This window comes from Leucopleurus acutus, assembly GCF_964270905.1.
Source record: "Leucopleurus acutus genome assembly, chromosome: 16".
In the NCBI taxonomy this organism is placed as follows: Eukaryota; Metazoa; Chordata; class Mammalia; order Artiodactyla; family Delphinidae; genus Leucopleurus; species Leucopleurus acutus.
The window spans coordinates 25721848-25734882 of record NC_139158.1 but is presented as its reverse complement, the minus strand read 5'-3'; the positions used below and the strand labels follow the sequence as shown (position 1 = coordinate 25734882).

Genomic DNA, 13035 nt, shown 5'->3' with positions numbered 1-13035 from the left:
AAAATACAATAAAGTGGAATAAAATAAAGCTTATCCTTTTTTAATTACAATTTTCTGGAGCATCCTTTAGAATGTACAAGAAGAGAAATTGATGACAGCCTTCTGGCTGGCCTGAGCCCTCCGGCAGGAAGGCTCGATTTGCAAGTGACACAGCTAGAACTGAGTTGTCTGGGTCATTTGGGGCAGTTCTCCACTGAGCTATTTTGCACTGTAAATTGTTAGTAAATGCAGGACACTTTCCCTGAAATCTTTTGTGTGCTTCAGAAGACCCCAAGAATGTCATGTTCTGTTTCTTCTCTCGTCCCTCTAGTTGCTATGGTACAGTTTCTTCCTTAAATGGAGAACCAGAACAGGGTGTTGCCGTGGAAGCAGTGGGCCAGAACGACTGCAGTATTTATGGAGAAGACACCGTGACAGACGAAGAAGGGAAGTTCAGGTTACGTGGATTGCTGGTGAGCCTTTGGACGTGTTTCATTAGTGGATTTTTGCATACCGGGTTCAGCAGTGCCTTGTGGTACCCCCAAGACTACTAGGAATGGGGTCGAGAGCATTGCCAGGGCAGCGTAGGTTTTGGAACTCTTCCCAATCCCTATTGTAGCTGACATACTTACCTTTTATGTAGCTGATGTACTGGGTTGAGGGTTTTGTAGTGAAATAAAGGTGGAAAACCATGGGTTTGGTGCACCTTTTGCCTAGCATGGGTAGTGTGGCTCAGGCCAGGGCTCTCAAACCAGATGCCTGTGGTGCCAGAAGACAAGTGTGAAAGGCTGGAGGATGCTGGGTGCCTGGTAGGGAGTGGTGTGGACTGCGGGGCCCTGGAGAGGGCCTGGCCCACAAGAAGGGGGCAGCTGCCACTCAACTCCAGCTCTACACAGCTGTGTGGGAAGACAGACTCAGGGTTGCCAGATCGTTTTGAGTTTGTAAAAATGTGAAAACTTCTGATTTTTAGAAGGTTAACAACCAATTAAAAAAAAAAACAACCCACAACTCTGTGCAGGCCTAATAACCGACTTATTTGTCCTTTTGGCTGCTCAATTGCAGCATGTGGTTCAGAATTTATGGTGCCTTTTTCCTCACTTTTACTTGCACATCCATGCATTCATTTGCTCGTTCAGCAGACACTAAGTAGGAGTCACCAAACCAGAATGTGGGTTGATGGCACCCACTGGACAGGGCCACTTGGATCCAGGGTTTGGTCCTCAGCCTTTCAGATTCACAAACTGGATGTTCTTAGTTGACCCCAGGGATAGTCGTACACCTCTTGGCAACTGACTGATGTTTGCCTGAATCGCGTGAGCTGAGGTGCAAATCCGTTTGCCAGTTTACTTAGGTATGTTGGGGCGATGCTGTCCTTTCCCAAAGGTAAGAACATCCATGTCCATTGTCCGCCCATCCCCACCCACAGATATGGGGAAGTCAGGTCAGGAGGTTGCTTGGTGAGTGAGGAGGGTTCAAAAAGCTGAAGGAGGAAGATGGGCTTGGGGAGGACTGGAGAGCGTATGCTCTGATGGCCCAGCCGGATGCACACCCACAGGTGGGCTCCCTGTGCCCTCTGCCCACCACTCCCCGTCTTCAGTATCTTCTCCTCAGACTCGGCAAGACAGCGGCGCTTTTGCTCCCGCAGGAGTCTGGATGGCCTGACCGCGACGCTCCCTTCTCGCTCTCCTCTGCCCTTGGAGAGGCCCACCCTCTGTGGAGCATGCTGCCACTGGGACACTGCTCCCTGCTGTCCCCCAGGCCTGCTTTCCTTCCTCGCAGCAGTGGTTCCAGAGAGCACAGAGTGGTGGCGGCAGCATGGATGTCCCCCGCCCCCCAGGCCGGCTGTAGCCAGGGCCCCGGGAGGGGCGACGGGTCCTTAGAGCCAGCTTCTCTGTCTCCTGCCTTCAGTGCAGGCCCAGCCTTTGAAATTTAGTCCTTCGTGGGCTGCACTAATGCCTTTCTCCCTGCCTCCGTCATTTCTTAGCTGTGTAAGTTCAGGCAAGTGTCTCATGCTTTTTATGTGTTTCATCATCTGTAAAGTGAGGATGAGAATAATGTCTACCTTCCAGATGGCTGTGAGTATTAAGTGAGTTAATACACGTAAAACGCATGGAGCAGTGTGTGATACACTGACTCCGTAAGTGGTAAAAGCAAGAACAGACAGCACCTTCCCCTGAGGTGGTCCTCACCAGAACTGCCAGCTTAGGTGTTTGCTTGCAGCTTTTCTTGGTCTAAGTTAGCAGCAGGTGGATGGCCTCGCAGGAGCCTGTGCACTTCAGTCTGCCTTCCCCTGGCCGGGGCTGGGGGGACTCAGTGTTTCAGGCTCACCTCCCTCTTATGGTTGTAGGAATGCAGATTCCACATCACCGGGTTGGTTCTTCCGAGGGTCTTAGTGGCCCAGACATGTTTCTCTAAACTCACCAACTTAACACATTTTATTTAACTAAACCGAATATCGTTTTCTTCTCCACGACAATAGATTTCCGTTTTAAATGATGCTGCCCCACACCCTCCTCGTAATAGGTGTTAATTCATTAGTGGTTTCAGTGTTGTTTAGAGTCGCCCCCTTGTGGCAGCCCACGCCTTTTTCACGTGCCAGGCCTCAGATTCTGGAGGAATAGCCTAAGGCTAGACGTTTCCCATCTAGGGTTTAGATTTGAGTTTTCCAGTCTCCCAGAGGATGCCGGGCTGGAGAGCCCTTGTTGAACATTTCCCAAAGATTTCAACCCCCGTTAGAATTCATTTCCCCAGTTGATCTTTCCGGTCAGTGTACTTGTCAAGGCATCTTGGGTGAGAGGCTGCATCCCTAGGTGTTGCTGCCAGAGGCTGAAGGTGAATCCCAGAGTCAGCCGGCCAGGAGCGAGGAGTCGGGCCGGTTAGGATGGGAGCAGCTGCCCAATGGGCTCCTGCCCGGCTGGGCATGGGCATGAGAGGGCAGTGCCCATTGTTCCCATCTTCAGCAGTGCCCGTCCCTTCTTTTCTTTACAAATCGCTATGCATGTCTTTCCTTTCTGAGGTGCAGGTAGATATTTTGAACCAGACCCAATGCTGCTAGTCCTCACTGAGCTATAAAGTGAATTAATGCAATCACCATTGGTGATCATAAATTTGATTGTTCTTGTTTTTTTTTTTTGTTCTTGTTTTTTTAATAATAGCTTTATTGTCTCTGTAAAGGTACCCGTGTGCTCATTATAAAATAGTTCAAGCAACATATCAAAAAGGATAAAATTTTGAAAGGGAAAAAAAAAATCACCCTTAAGCTACCACCTGGAAGGGCCCCTGGTTAATGTAGAGCGAATGCCGTTTCGGACACTGCTCTGCCCGCACACAGAGAAGAAGGTAACAGTGCACACGATTTTAGGAGACCAGGGCCGTGTTATCCTCGCTAACGTATAGATCAACAGTTACGATCTCAGGGTTGTCCCCTCTTGGATGCACACGGTCAACTTTGAACTTGGCCCCGGCTCTAGATCCTAATGTGTCATCGGGTCCAGTGTGCAGTTGATGATCAGCAATTGGTTGTTTTAAAAGTTTTTAAAACCCCGCTAGTATAAGTGATCTGTCATCCTTTGCAGATCTTTTCTTTTAATAAGTGTGTAAGAAAAAAAGTAGTTCAGAAGTTGACAAACAGTGGGTTCTTTTATACTCTTAAAGCCTTGCGTAAAGCTAATTTTGTCTGATTTGCAGCCTTCCGAGAAGGCTCATATCTTGAACTCATATCTTTCTTTATTAAGAGTTGCAACTAGCCCATACAGCAATGTGAGAAACAAACAAAAAACTTCATTTCTTTAAGGCAGTTTACTTCCCTCTATTGGAAAATTGTCATAATCTGCTGGCTTTATTAGAACAAAGTACTTTACTGCTATCTGCCAAAAAATTATCTAAGTAAATAATATACATCCTTCATGTGTGCAGTGTCAACAAAAAAAGTTTTTTTAGAAAAGTGTGGGTTTTTTTTTTTTTTGGTAAACATCATATATGCCTATACATTTGAGGAATAGAATAAAATGTATAAAGAAGAAATTTGTTTTAAAAAAGGGAAAACCTCAAATCCCACTCCCCAGAAATAATACCCCTTTGGGAATGTCATTCCAGATACCATTCAGTGCACATACACAGCTAGAGGGGCGGGCTGGGCAGCAAGGGAAGAATAATTTTATCAGAATAAGCATATCATGCTTGCAGTTTTGGAATCAGAAACCACATTTAATTTCCGTTGGGTAGGAGAAACTGAATGGGGTTTGAAGGAATTGTAGAACTTCAGGAAAATGTTTCTGCATCAGGGTGCTTTTTCAAGGAACTCTTAAGAAGGTTAACAGGCCACATCTTAGGAACTGAGGTGGAACAGGAAGGCACCCTTCTGATGGGGGCCTGCAGGCAGAGCAGGCTCAGATCAGGTCTCGTGACAAGCCCCTTTCCAAAGAAGTGACTCCTGCTTTTGTTTGCAGCCGGGATGTGTATACCACGTTCAGCTCAAGGCAGAAGGCAACGACCACATTGAACGGGCCCTGCCTCACCACCGGGTCATTGCGGTATGACATGAAATTCTTCAGTGGAATCGTGGCATGATTGCTTCCCTGATCAAAAATCCTTCAGCACTCCTGTGGCTGTCTGCCTTTCATCTGTTTCGGCTGGGGCGGGGTGCGGGGGGCGCTTTAAATCCTAATTAAGGGCCCTCTTGGAATAGTGTCATTTTCTCAAGCAGCATTTTCTTGGGCTTTTAATGAATAGCATCGCTGTCGTGCGTACAGAGAAGAAATCCCAGCTGTTGTTTCCCCACTTCCCCTGCAAGTTCCCATCATTATTCTGCAAGTTAAGGATCTTAAGGGCTAAGTAGCATTTCAAATCAAGGGAGGGTAATAAAGAGAACATGGGCTTAATTGGTGATGGGGCTGCCCACTTTTCTTATATTTAGATGACCTTGTTTTCCCACCAAGGAGAGCCTCTTGATCTTTAGGATCACAACTTAGCTAATTGATCCCTAAAGAGGCAGCCCTCCAGGTCACAGGAAGTGGCCTTGGAATCATTTTCAGTGAGGTTTTCTTCCATAGAATAAGTCTTGTTCGCTAGAGTAGAGGGCTTGGGTGGACGAGAGGGCCTGCCTCTTGCTGGCTTCATTAGGTGGCATTAAGCATAAAGATTATGAGGGGTTAGGAGGCCGGTGGGCCATTTAGGACTTTTTGGCCTAGAAAGTGAGTTTTCTTCATGTCTTTATGGCATCTGGCATTTTAAATGGTTGTGATGGCTATGTCTTATAATTTTGTATTTCCCTGCCATGGGGACTCAGACCAGGATCACAGGCAGCCATGTGGACCTTGGTCCCACATATGAAAAGGTCACAAACGGGGGCACCCACCCACCGGGGGGGGGGCAGCTGGAGCTTGGCTCCTGCCAATCCCTGCCAGGCAAGAACATCTTTCCCTTTTTTCAAGAAAAGCTGGGAAATCTGGCTTTTTTTAAATGAAATTGCTTTTTTTGAATGTTGACAAGTCATTAAAAGTTAGAAAAAGAAAAAAACTGTGCTTGTCAAACAAAGCGTGCCCATGGGCCAGGTGTCGCCCATCTCCTGTCAGTTTGGGACCATAGACTCAGGCTGCTGGAACGGCAAGCTTTGCTCCCTGAATACAAAGTGAAGTCAGCTAGGAAATAGCTCCTAGGAGATCCCCCGGCTGGAGTAGAGGTACCCCTTCCAGCGTCCTCAACCCCAGTCTTCCTTCTCACTTCTCAGGTTGGGAATAACGACATTGATGATGTGAACATCATAGTTTTCCGGCAGATAAATCAGTTTGACTTGAGTGGAAATGTGATCACTTCATCCGAGTATCTTCCTACATTATGGGTAAGGCCAGATTTTTAAGGTTCAAGTGCTCTGTTCTTTCCGGCTTCAAGATGAGAAGGGAGCAGGATATCCGGGCCTGTCTAGCGCTTGCTTTAGCTGAGGGTTGAGGTTGAGATTTAAGAATCTTCAATCCCAGCATGCCTCTGGGGGAATGATTCCTGATTGCTGGAGAGACATGTGGTCCAGTTTCAGATCACTGTTTTGCCAGCCGTGTGTGTCTTTGGAAGCATCACAGTAGAAACCTGATGAACGAGCAATACAATCTGGAGTCTAAAACGGAAAGATGGTTTTAGGGCAAAGCACCTCGTCACTTTCTAGATTCTGTCCCCTGCTCTGTGATACCACGGAGTTGGACTCAGTGGCCTCTTTTTTTTTTTTTTTTTTTTTTTTTTTTTTGCGGTACGCGGGCCTCTCACTGCTGTGGCCTCTCCCGTTGCGGAGCACAGGCTCCGGACGCGCAGGCTCAGCGGCCATGGCTCACGGGCTCAGCCACTCCACGGCATGTGGGATCTTCCCGGACCGGGGCACGAACCCGTGTTCCCTGCATCAGCAGGCGGACTCTCAACCACTGCGCCACCAGGGAAGCCCTCAGTGGCCTCTTAAGGCCTGCTGGAGCTCTAACAGAACCCGCATGTCTGCAGTTAAGGAAGAAGTGTCTGTACAGTGCCCTGTGATGCCTGGAACGATGTTAATGAATCGCCATGGGGAAGTATTTTTCAGAGGCACATGTAATATATACAATGAAGCATTTGACTTGAGTGAGAACATGTGCTTAGGTTAACTCACCTCAGCTGCCCTTCAGGGGCTGCGGGCATGTTGTCTGTGGGCCTGGTGGGTGATGCCCAAGTATGAAGAGGCCTGGGCAGGGATGGGGAAACTGGAGGGAGGGTATGGTACCAGGGCTGTACCTCCCGTGTCTCACGCCCCATTGCAGATGGTAGTGGGAACAGGCAGCGAACCTGGGCTGGAGAGAAAGAAGGGCCACCAACAAAGCACTGAATTGCTTCTGGAAGCAGCCAGAGAACCAAACGCAAAATGGGAATGCATTTCAAGTTTAAGGAATACCTGTGGGGTTGAGGATACAGCATGTGGGAGGCCACGCCAGGTGGGCGAGACCAGCAGTGAGGAGGGCTGGGTCCCAGGCTCTACCAGGCGATAACTGTGCGACCTTAGGTGATGCAGGCTCTCTGAGTCTCCATGGGGATGACTACCATGCCTGTTTAATAGCCAAGGTTGGTGACGATGTATGTGAAGTGCCTGTAGCAGGCCTGGCATGTTATAGACATGTTAGAAGCTATTCTCTTCAATAGTATCACTACACTATTTTGAGTGTTAACATAAGTTATCAGAATCTATTTTAAAATCTTAACATTTCGACACGTGTCACATCACTGGCATCTCAGATGCGTTAGGAATGGCCTGTCAGGGGTGGACGGTTGCTCTTTCAAAGATCCGTGTTTCCAGAGATCCTCTCCCCACAAGAGATAAGCTGACCCGAGGGTGTCTGAAATGCAATGTTTATCGTGTTTTCAGTTTTAAAAGCACGCCCTCTTTGTCTCTGCTCTCCAGGTAAAGCTTTACAAAAGTGACAACCTGGACAACCCGATCCAGACGGTCTCCCTGGGCCAATCCCTCTTCTTCCACTTCCCGCCCCTGCTCAGAGACGGCCAGGTGATGCCCGCTCCACTCTGCTTTCCGTCTTTGTCATAGTGGTTGCACTTTTCAGCTAAGGAAACACAGTTCTCCCATTTCCCCCTCATACCACCTTGCTGGCACAGTTGATGTCGTGCTTTCTGAATCAGAGGAGGTGGGGCTCTCTAAGGATTATTTTTTTGGAATTAGCTCTTTTTCTATTTACAAAAATAATACACATTCATGGCAGGAGATTGGGGAGGGGGGTGGAAATCAGACATAATCCCGTCATCCAGAAGTAACCACTGTTAATGTGCTGATAGGTTTCCTTTTGGTCTTTTTTTGATTCATGTGCACATGTGTGTATAAATATAAATACACATATATATTTATTTTGATAATGGAAAGCTGGGACTTTTTCGTACATTGTTTTGTAGTCTTTGCTTGTACATTGTTTTGTAGTCTTTGCTTTTCAATGAAAACTATATCACAAATAATTTCCCCATCGTTAAATCTTCCATAGCATGATATTTAACGGTTGCACAGTAGTCCATGATAGAGGAAATACCATAATCTATTTAACCGAGGCCTTAATGTTCATCACTTACTGATTATAGGATGTTTCCTATCCATTTTAATTGGGCAGAGCAAGCTATCGTGGCTGGCGCGGTGGCAGCAAACTTTGCAAAGAACTTGGTCCCTTTCCGGGGGACTTAGCCTGAGGGTGTGAGTAGCAAGCCTGTGTGTGTGTGGTCCCTCCCCCGGCTTCTTACCATTTGCCACGGGGATGATACTCTATGGCCTTTTTCAGCATGAAATGGCTGTGAAATAACGAAGCAGGTTGTGATGGAGTTTGGGGCCTCCTCCCCACTTCTCCAGGTGCCCTTTGTAATCAAGCCACTTTCGGCAGCACAACACCATGGACACAGACTCCCCTGGGCTCACAGCCTGCTCGGTACCCTACAGCTGAGAGACCCTGGGCACGTCATGCTTCACTTCTTCAGGCCTCGCTCTCCCCATCTGTGAAACGGGGGCAATAATCCTGATCTTGTCAGTGGTTGAGAGCAGAATAGGCATTTGCCTAATGTGCTCATGGCACCGGTCCCCTGGTCGGGGCTCAGCACACCAGGACCATGACCGTCACTGGAACCACTGCAGAGACGCTGCGTCTTAGAACTCGCCAGCTAATGAGCCACTTAAGTATCGTCCCTTGAAAGTCAACCTCGTTTTAGATTAAAAACAGTCTTCCTCAGTTTGATCATGTGCCCCCCTCATCAGAACTGACTCATCAGAACTGTATGTGTTTCATAAAGTCAGATTCTCCAAGGACCACCGTAGGTGCAGTGGTTGGATACGCTTGTAAAAACAAGCTCTGAGCGCCTCTTCAGAGATGTCAGGGACGCACGGCTGTCAGTGCTGGAATAGCCTGCTGAGGCCACCCCTTGGGAGTTAGCAACCTAGGCTTGGAAGTGTAAACTTGGGGATTTCTTTAGAAACATAAAGTCCTTTACATCACAGTCATACGTTAGGAGTTAGTTTTCTTTTGCTTTGCCCCAGCTGTCCTTTATGAAAACAACAACTTCTTCCCTGTGCACAGAATTACGTGGTGCTTCTGGACTCCACGCTGCCCAGGTCCCAGTATGACTACGTCCTGCCGCAAGTGTCCTTCACGGCAGTGGGCTATCATAAACACATCACCTTGATCTTTAATCCCACGGTAAGGAGGAAGGAGTTTCTGGGTGTAGGGTGTGAAGAATGGTTCCAGGTACCACTGAGTGCTTTTCAGAGCCCATCCCGTGTAGGAAGTTGGTGGGAGTCATCATCCCTGATGTAGAGAGAAGGCTGGGGGCTCGTGCGTGGCAGATCCCGGACTCGAACGTGGCTCCTCTGCTGGTTTCTGGCTCGTGCTCGATGACCTGGCCCATGATCTTACCTGAATAGAGGGTTCCTCCCAGTTCCGCTCAGCGGAGACTCGGTCACAAAGTGCCAAATAGATGAGCACGTAGGGGAACTATTTGTCTCCGAGTGGAGGTGCATGGTGACCCTAGGGGAGGGAGAGAGCCTCTGTGGACGGCGCTAGGGCTGCAGCCTGGGACACCTACCAGGGCTCGCCAGGACACTCCCTCGGTGCAGGGAGCCACGTAGGCGGCCTGGGCAGAACAGAGGTGCCACTTGGTGGGGGCTGAGCAGCCAGGCCTCGTAGCTGCTGCCAGGAGTGTGGTCCCACATCTGAGACGGTGAGAGTAGGGCCATGTGCCAGGGAAGGGATGGCCTGGCGGGGTGTCCTGCTGGTCCTCACGACAATCCTTCCATGGGGAGGTGCCATTCTTCCATTTTTTATGGAGGCTCAGAGAGGCTGAGTGACTTACCTGGGAGTGGTCAGCAGATCCGGGTTTTACCACGTTCCAGCCGTCTGCTGGACAGCTCATTGCTATACACTTATGAGGGCCGTAAGGGCGCTTTGCTTTATCCCGTGTTGAATGTCAGTACCGACAGCCACGTTGTTGATGCTTGACCCAGTATTTCACGCACTGCTGACCGCCCCACACACCTCATCTTGTTGAACTTTCACAACATTCGCCTGCAGTAGGTGTTGTCTGTATTATCCCCATTTTATAGTTGAATCAACTTAGTCTTAAAGTGACTGCCCGAGATTACACGGGAAGACCTGGCCTGGAGCCTGGACCGCGGTCCTCAAGGCTTCTTCTCATAATCGCTCTGTAACTTCCCACTGACTTCAACTTCTCCTTAAGGATTTACTTTAATGGAAAATGGTTTGGGATCTAAGACATGTCAAAAAATGTTGGAGTAGGCAGTTAGGGATGGAAATCTGTTCCTGCCCTTCTGTTTATTAAGGGACCATGTCACTCTGCCTCACTCATCTCAGGTCAAAAGGCCCCTCAGTCATTCTCCAGCCTACGTGTTCTCAGATATTTTGGTCTTGGGACCCCTTTACACTGTTAAAAATTGTTGCAAATCTCAAAGAGCTGTGATTTATATGGGTTATATATATATTTATCATATTAGAAATTAAAACTGAGAAATGCTGAAAACACAAGAATCCATAAGTCACACGTCCCATTACCTGTTACAGTCATGACATCATCACATTTGCAGCCTCTGGGGAAGTCCACTGTACACTTGTAAGAGCATGAAAATGGCACGTAATATCTTAGTATTATTATGAGAATAGTTTGGACCGTGCAGATCTCCTGAAAGGGAGGCCCCTGGGCTGTATCTTGAGAACCAGTGCTCTGGCCCGTTAACCTGTTTCATTGTCAACCGAAAGTTATCTTTTAATTTATTTGTTTCTGTTGTCAGGGTGGAGTGGGCTAGTTAGGATATAGGTTCATTTGCTGTTACAGAGACCCAGCATTTCAGGGGCTTTAGCAAGAGGGAAGTTTCTGTCTTATGTCAGCACCAGGAGTGAGCAGTCCAGGGGTCATATGGCAGCTCCAAGGTGCCGGGGCCTGCAGCTCCTTCTCTCCCGTGGCTCTGCCATCCTCCAGCACGTCTCCAACCTTCCGAAATGGCGCACTTGGCTGGAGGCTGTCTGGCCAGCAAGGAGGGAGGGCCCACCATTTCTCTCCGAGAGTACAGCCTGGGTGTTGCACCGTCACTTCTCTTCCTGTACCGTTGGCCAGAACTGGTTCCAGGGCCCCACCTGGCTGCGAGGGAGGCTGGGGAATGTGGTCTGTTCTGACTGGCCCAGATGAAAGTCAGTCCTTCCACTGGAAGGAAGCGTGAATGGCCCCTGGGACCCAAGCGCTGCCTCTCCTCCTCAATGGGTATGACCTCTGGGACCAGCTTGCTGCTCACTGTGTCCCTAAGCCTGGAACAGTGGGTTCTCAATGCCTCCTTGTAGGAAAGAGTCCATGTGTGCGGCTGGGACCCAACACAATGAGACCCTTCTACTTTTCAACCACAGGGGTCCCCTGCGGCCCGCAGCTGTTTGTCCTGTCAGTTTAGACAGTGAAGGGTGCGGGGCTGAGTAGCACCTTTTTATCGGAATCTGGTTATTCCGGAGCTTCAGAGAGCAAGTGAGGAGGGTTTGTGCAGCAGAGGATTCACTTGAGATTTATCTGCGTCGCTTCGGTTCCTTACTTTGGGTACTGAGTGTGCCGGGGGTCCCAGGGGGGGGCCGGCTCAGAAGCCGGGCACATCAGGGCTGTGGATGGAGCACTGGTGTCTGGGGGTGACGGTGCTCTCGATGTTTGCAGAGGAAGCTGCCCGAGCAGGACATCGCGCAGGGATCCTACATCGCCCTGCCTCTGACGCTGCTCATCCTGCTGGCTGGCTACAACCACGACAAGGTAGGGGGTCCCGAGACCTCATGGGCAGCAGATGTGTCGGGGGGAGGGATCCTTCATGACTGGGACGTGGCAGTGGAAGAACGTCCACTGTTACAGAGGTTACAGCATTTTAGGTCATGTCCAATTCCTAAGGCCTCCTTGCAAGGCCATAACCCTCTTGTAACAGCTCTCCTAACCTTTAAACCTGGAGTACCTCTGGGTCTCTGGTGGCTGTCTCTAGTACAAAGACCTTCCCTGGTCTGAACTGAGATCTGCCTGAGAGCACAGAGCAGGTGGTGACGGGGCCTGGGAGGGAGCGGCATGGGGGAGGGTCTCTGATGTCCCACTGGACGGAAGTCTTCTCCTGGCGTCCCCCTCTCTCATACTCTCTCTCTTTCCAGCTCATTCCCTTGCTGTTGCAGCTGACAAGTCGCCTGCAGGGAGTCCGAGCTCTCGGCCAGGCAGCCTCTGACAGTAGTGGCCCGGAAGACGCTAAGAGACAAGCCAAGAAACAGAAGACGAGGCGGACGTGAGGGGAAGAGGCCAGGAAGTCTCCCTTGGGACAGGCCCCTGGCGTGGAGGACATGCTGCCTGTCCCCACCCGCCCCTCGCCCAGCCCCGGTGCCATACCGTGAATGGACCCTCCTGTCACTCTGCTGAGCACAATTGATTTTCTGAGTTGAAGATAATTTATTATTATTATTTTTGTCAAAGAAGTATTTAAGCTGTGCCGGTGGTGTGCGAATGTAATCCTCAGTCTTCTGCTTCATTTTCAAGAAGAGTTCTAGTAAATGGGGGCTCTGGCCCCCTAATCAAGCACCTGTTGGATTGACCTTCCCCTTAACTTCCCTGTGCAGTTGAGGTCCCTGCTAGAAACCACACAGCCCGTGTCTACTACTGGGAGGGTGTGTTAGGAGGTAAAACTCAATAAAGTTGCCCGTTTGTTTGTGTTGTAGGTCATCTCAGGTGTAGTCCTTGGATGACATGGGCTAATGCTGGGGTCACCGACTAAGCCGCCTGGAGGGGCACGTGAGTCCTGAGTGAAGGCGAGAGGACACACGGCAGCTGGCTTTTGGCCTCAGCGGTGGTAGGAAGACAGGGGAGGAGGGGTTGTGGCACAGCGAAGAGCCCCACCCCCACCTGATCTAAAGGAGCCTGAGGTTCTTAGGGGCTCTGGCTCCCCGGTGCCCTGCGGGAACATGCGTTCATTTTTCTAGAGAAGCCAGGAAGACAGTTTTATGTGAACTCTTCCACGTTTTAAATGTTAGAGACAAACAAAATGCATACGTAGGA

At 49.5% G+C, this 13035-nt stretch overlaps 1 protein-coding gene across 1 annotated transcript in view; it reads left to right on the top strand.

Annotated features, from left to right (window-relative positions):
- Positions 1–12697, top strand: part of LOC309973276 (BOS complex subunit NOMO1) — a 52834-nt gene extending 40137 nt beyond the window's left edge. Inside the window, exons 25-31 of the mRNA XM_082857403.1 lie at positions 311–452; positions 4428–4511; positions 5708–5818; positions 7388–7489; positions 9048–9167; positions 11671–11763; positions 12144–12697. Of these exons, the coding sequence (XP_082713529.1) occupies positions 311–452; positions 4428–4511; positions 5708–5818; positions 7388–7489; positions 9048–9167; positions 11671–11763; positions 12144–12275 (784 nt within the window). The 3' untranslated portion in view covers positions 12276–12697. The remainder of the gene's footprint in view (positions 1–310; positions 453–4427; positions 4512–5707; positions 5819–7387; positions 7490–9047; positions 9168–11670; positions 11764–12143) is intronic.
- Positions 12698–13035: the final 338 nt, after the last annotated feature.